The sequence below is a fragment of the Photinus pyralis genome, unplaced genomic scaffold (assembly GCF_008802855.1).
Source record: "Photinus pyralis isolate 1611_PpyrPB1 unplaced genomic scaffold, Ppyr1.3 Ppyr1.4_LG7, whole genome shotgun sequence".
Classification (NCBI taxonomy): Eukaryota; Metazoa; Arthropoda; class Insecta; order Coleoptera; family Lampyridae; genus Photinus; species Photinus pyralis.
Genome location: NW_022170738.1, coordinates 8,265,450 through 8,271,449, shown reverse-complemented (window position 1 = coordinate 8,271,449; position 6,000 = coordinate 8,265,450). Strand labels below are relative to the sequence as shown.

General features: G+C 36.4%; 1 protein-coding gene across 2 annotated transcripts in view; it reads left to right on the top strand.

Moving 5' to 3' along the window:
- The first annotated feature begins 633 nt into the window (after positions 1 to 633).
- Positions 634 to 6,000, top strand: part of LOC116175398 (regulator of G-protein signaling 9-like) — a 28,557-nt gene continuing 23,190 nt past the window's right edge. For both annotated transcript variants that reach the window (XM_031493500.1, XM_031493499.1), the window contains exons 1-3: positions 634 to 694; positions 757 to 863; positions 918 to 1,106. In XM_031493500.1, coding sequence (XP_031349360.1) covers positions 667 to 694; positions 757 to 863; positions 918 to 1,106 — 324 coding nt within the window. In that variant the 5' untranslated portion in view covers positions 634 to 666. The remainder of the gene's footprint in view (positions 695 to 756; positions 864 to 917; positions 1,107 to 6,000) is intronic.

Genomic DNA, 6,000 nt, shown 5'->3' with positions numbered 1-6,000 from the left:
TGGGTCAGGTGCCAAAGCTACCGAATCCAAAAAGAACGAACTAAATATATCGAAGGCCTCGGACGGACGGACGAACGAACGGACTTACTTTCGTTGGAAAATGCGCTAAAATACTCTAATCCAACAAATAATCTAAAACCCAACGCTGTTTGGCATCACACTTCATTAGGATTTAATTTTCGTGAAAAAAATTTTAAAAAATACCCTAAAAAAAAGAATTTTTTTGGTGGAGAATAGTATTAAGGCAAACTAAGGGTCGAGTCAGCGAAAATCTTTTACATCATTTTCTGATATAATATAATAAAACATAATTTGAGCATCGGCCACCAGAGGATCCGCGCACTATTTATTTTTTATTAAAATTGCGTTAAACATGTTAATAAGTAGCTCCACAAACAACGTCGTGCTCTTATTAAAAGCAGTGAAATAAATAGAAATTAACGTGAATTTTGCTGGCGAACGACATTGACTCGCGCAAACAACAAATTTAATTCTAATAGTCTGCCGCAATTTCGAAATAGCCCTTTTAATTAAGGTGCAACAGAGAAAGACTGGCGTTTACGTTGTGAAGTAATTTAACTTTATGGTCTTAGCGCGCATTGTTTCCCAAGTTTGCAGACGTTAATGTTCCTTTTTTTTTCAGGATACGACCTGATAGAGTGGCTGATGGAGCGCCTCGGAGTCGAAGAATCCGGTACGTGATTAAAAATTTTTTGCGCCCTCCTTTTATAACGTATTGGATACATTTTGTTGCAGAGGCGCTAAATATAGCGAATCAATTGTGTCAGTACGGATATTTTTTTCCCGTTAGTGATACAAAGAATTTGACGGTGAGGGATGATAGCTCTCTATACAGGTTTCAAGTATGTCATATTGACTTTAGGTAATTTGGCTCGTTACAGTTTCCTCTTTTTTAGTCCCCATATTATTGGCCATGGCAAAACAGACCGCCGGACAATGTAGAGTACGCCATCTATTTAGCAAAAAGAACGCTTAGAAATAAACAACGGCATGGCTTGGAAGATTACGAGTTGGAAACACTTGGAAGTTTAAGGAAGAATTTGGCTAATAAATGGGATTTTATCACCATGCAAGCGGAGGAGCAGGTAAGATTCGTTATTACAAAAAAAAGCGTTCAAATATATACAAGGTAAAGTGTAGTTAACAAACGCTGATCAAAGCAGACACGTTTCGACAATAATTATTTCATCATCAGCGTCAACATATATCTACCGGGTGTTTTCTGGAAGTTTTAGTTAGAAGTTTCTGCAGGAGTTTTATAGATAGTTGTGCTTCGAGTTTACTGTGAACGGAGCGGTCAACGTAAAATATTTTTAAAATGGCGGAAAGGCCTTCATTCTTCCTTTGACGTAGGTATACTTAACTTGACGTTGATATTTAATGGTGAAGTATGACGGGAAATAGTTGAGATTGGTCAATGGTCATTCTCCCATTTATTTAGTTCCGGGTAATTACGGATTAACCAATTAGCTTGACGATGAAACTCGCTATCTAAGCTAGGCCAAGGTAATGCGAAGGCATGAAGTCAAAATGGGCCATTTGCTCTCCATTATAAATTGCAGGCTCTTTTGTCGTTTTAAAACATCAACCACAGTTCTTGTTTTTCTGTCATTAACTGAAAGTTAAAACATAACAGTCGACCATGTGAGCATTTTTGCCGGAAAAATTCCTTAATACGACCTTGAACCATAAAAGAAGGTCATTCTTTAATTAATTATAGGTATTTCCAAGGTCATTTGATTATTACCACTTTCATTAGGTAGTAAATTAGGACAAAATAATGATTTTCAAATAAGAACTAAAAATGCGTTATATGTAAGTAAAATTTGAAATGCATAATTTGTCATTTATTATGAGTTGTTCACGGTTTGCAATATGGTATCTTTCTCTCATTATTAGTTTTCTTTTATTTGAGGTGCCTGAATACAACATTTCATTTAAATATTTTAACAAATAAAAGAAAACCGACTGCGCATGCGCAAAACAAATTTTGTTGATTTGGCATTAGTTTCACTTTTATTGGAGGTGCCTAGATACAGAATTTCATTTAAATATATTAACTATTAACAAATAAAAAATTAGGATTGCGCAAATACAAAAGTTGTTATGCGCATGCGCAGTATTTGTTTGCATCTGCGTAGTTGACATTTACTAACACAGAAAACCGGACATTCATGTGTTCTTGGTAACAAGAGTTAGAAACCCTTTTTGGAGGTTTGCGCAGTTTTTGATCTGTAACTTTTTGGCCCGTTGGTCTACGTAGCCGAAAAACAATTGCGAACTTTGTTATATCCTGAAGAACATGTGTATATCGATTTTTAAAGTTATCGTACCCACTGACAGACAGACGGACAGACAGACGCACAGACAGGCAGCAATACAAAATTATAAACGATCTCGAGGTTCGTTAATAATATAATGAGACGAATAATTTTTATTTTTTTTTTTACTTCTTTCCAATTCAGGAATATCGTTTCAACTTTTCTTCTCCTATAATGTAAGAGAAGATGCATAGACAACTAAGACACTTTTAACATTACTTTTTTTAAAACCTGAAACATAACAACTTGCTATATATTTGATTTATTAGTAAAAGAAAATTCAAATTTATAATAATGATAATATTGACCTTTATTCACATATTATATACAAAAGTAACAACAAAAAATTGAAAAATAAGGCATAACGATACATCAAATATATAATAGTGAAAGGGTGAAGTTCAGACTACAATACCTTCTTGACAGATGTCTCCGAACAGGTGGAACAATCCCTAACATTAAAGTTACTAGAATCTGGTAACTTCCACCATTTTTGGGCAAAACACATGCGTTCTCTCTCTAACACACGGGCCCAATGGATTGCGGTACTTTCTATATTTAGTGACTTATAATGGATCTACAGTGACTGTACACCTACTGTATAGAGGCAGTTTGGTCTTACTTTGGTGTTGTTTTTTTATTGGTAGGTGGGATATCCGCCATATTTTAACCAAATAAATCGGGTTGGCGGAAATTAACTTGGAATCCAAGGTGATCAAGTCACAAACAGTTGTGGCAATAATATTGTAACCATAGAAAAATGCCAAAATTTACCAATTCAATTAAACCGATCAGTTCTATGAAGAATATGGGAAAAACATGGCGGATATAGAGCATATGACCACACTGTCTTTATACAGTCACTGTTAATGAATCGATATTCATTACAAGGCAAAAATTTTGCGCATGCGCATAGCGTATCGCACATGTGATCAGCTAGCTTCTTCTTTACCCAGCAAAATCATAGTTTTTTTGTTTAAAGGATGTCGCCTGAAAATTTGTTGTAGTGTCTAAAAAAAGCCTATAAATAGTCTATAATTTTGTGATCTGAATTTTTCGCCTTCGAAGCAAATCTCACAAGTGGTCAACTAGCTTCGTCTTTAGCCAGCAGAGCCATAATTTTCTTCTTTATAGGATGCCGCCTGAAAATTTGCACAAGTGTCCAAAAAGGGCCTATAATCAGCCTATAATTCTGATGTATTTCGTCCTTCATTTTTCTAAAATAGCTCTGCTGGCTTGTGGGACCTCACAAGTTCCTGTGTCTAAACAAATTTGAATGTTTGCTTCACCAACATTTTTAGGGAAATATTCCAAAACATTTAAATGGCAAAAACTGGACGAATGGCTGCAATCGTAACTAAATTGTACTTCGTCCAAGCTTTGAAATCTCTCTCTCGATTAGGTGGAAAGTTACTAGGAGCTAAAGATGTTAGCGCTTAGTTTAAATGGGAAACAACTTGCAAACTTAATTTTACTTTAGTCTCGCACTCTGTACTTTGCTGTAGGTAATTTATAATTTCCTTGGATGTTTCATATTAATTGAGCTCCTAGCACTTATAAATGTGGCCGATGGAAAGTCGTACATCATTATGCGCTCAACTGATATTTTGAGTGTGTAAGGCCAAGATAGGTACCAAATTTCTCCAAACTTTCGTAATCAATCTAGCGCTGTAGATGGCGCGAGGGATTATTTTTAGTCCTCTCTACGAACCCTAACCTTTGATTATATAACTTTGTAACTAAAATTGCCGTCTAATTTATCATTGTATGGCAAATAATGGAGTTGAAACGCGAACTTTTCGAAACACAAGCAAAATTATAGCGACGAATAACTTTCGGGAGTATAAATTATGTTCGTTTTATACAGAAAAACGAAATAAACCCGACCTATTATTTCATTTTATAACCGAAAATTTAAGATTTTATTCTAATCGAAATCAATAACGTCGGTAGACGAAAAGACAAAAAGTTTTCATTGCATTTATTCAGCGTTTATACTAAAATAATTATGTTTTTTTAAATTGTCGCATTGAAAAACCTAACCTATTCTTAAAAATCACAAATTATGTATTTCAAATTTTACAAGTAAGGAAAGCAAAGCGTTCAGGCAAAACAATAAAGTTTCTGTACTTACATATAACATGTTTGAATTCTTGTTTGAAAATCCTTATTTTTCCAAGTTCACACGGTATGGGGATGCACGGTTAATATTATCATGGTAATCGCGTTAACTTAAAGGGAGAGATGATGGGAGGGTAATAACATTGGTAACGCGCAGTGAGACAGCCGAATACCAAGAGGAATTAGAAAGTATTTCGTTTACAGTGCAAACGCATTTGAAAAACAAGTGACCTTGGCGTAACCTTGCAAAATCAAATGGCCTTGCAAATTTCCTGCTATCAAAATAGTGACCTTGTGTTATGATGACGCAAGATTGGTGACTCGGATACCACCGGCGAAAAAAGTCGTGGATTTAGTGAAGATGTCCCCAGTGTTGTAACTATGTGAGGAGACGAAATTAAGTTGGGAGAAGTATCTGCAGTCCGGTATATGGGATGTCGCCCAGATATTTCCTCTTAATTTCGCCCCTCCTAATCTCCTACCCCACTACATTTCCAAGCCATATAAACGTGTGTACGTCCCGAGATCTTACTTTCTACCCTTTTCTTCATTTTGCCGTACCCTAAATCGTTTCAGTGCCCTTGCCGCTAACCTGCCTCCCGAACAGTTCCTCAGTGTTCAAGTGTGTGGCGACTACCGAGGGTTTGGACAGTGAAGCATCTTTAAGGTGAGAGAATGTGTGTTGCCTTACGTTAAATAAAACGCTAATTCTTTCGAAACTTTATTTAAAACAAAGAACATTTACCTGTATCCCCTCGACATGTCCTCAAAATAACCCTTTTTAGCCTTACCATTGACTAGTTGACAATGCCCTAGCCAAACGCCGTCATTCATTGGTCATTTCCGACTTGAACGTACTTTTCTGGGAAAAACACCTCAAAAGTAAAATAAACCAATTACGGTTCATGATCATATGCTGCGTTGCACCAGAACCTTCAATCCAAACATTGGGGGAATCCATACATTTGACGATATCCGATTGGCTAACAAACACAGACCCTTCCTCTTTTCACGCTTGCACTTCTTACAGTACAGCTTATAATAACCTAGCGCGCGACATTTGTAACATTATGGGACAAACTTCTTTGACTTGTCGCCACTCTCACCGCCCTTACAGTGACCATTCTCCTGCTTGGGTTTGTTAAGCTTATTTTTACTGGCAAAGCAGGCAGCATCCTCACTAGAACTTTTTGAGAAGCTTCTTCAGGCTTCAGCTTCAATAACACATAACCACTCCCTAAGATTATCCAACGTTCGATTTTACTGACTCCCAAAGCCTTTATAAACTCATATTCGGCAGGCATCGTTTTCAAAACCCGATTCGTGAACCGTGAATTTGGGCATTTTACTTTGTTCTCTTTCCAAGCCTGATCTTGAATTTCTGTCCATAGCTTCGCTCGAGTTTAGCAATGTGTTTTGTAATAGAGTCCACATGTTCCTTTCCTTTTATACTAAAAAACGGATTGAATCTTGCCTTTTCTCTGATCTCTGCTCATAAACTGAATGCAATTTGTCCCATATTTCCTTGCTAGTCGCA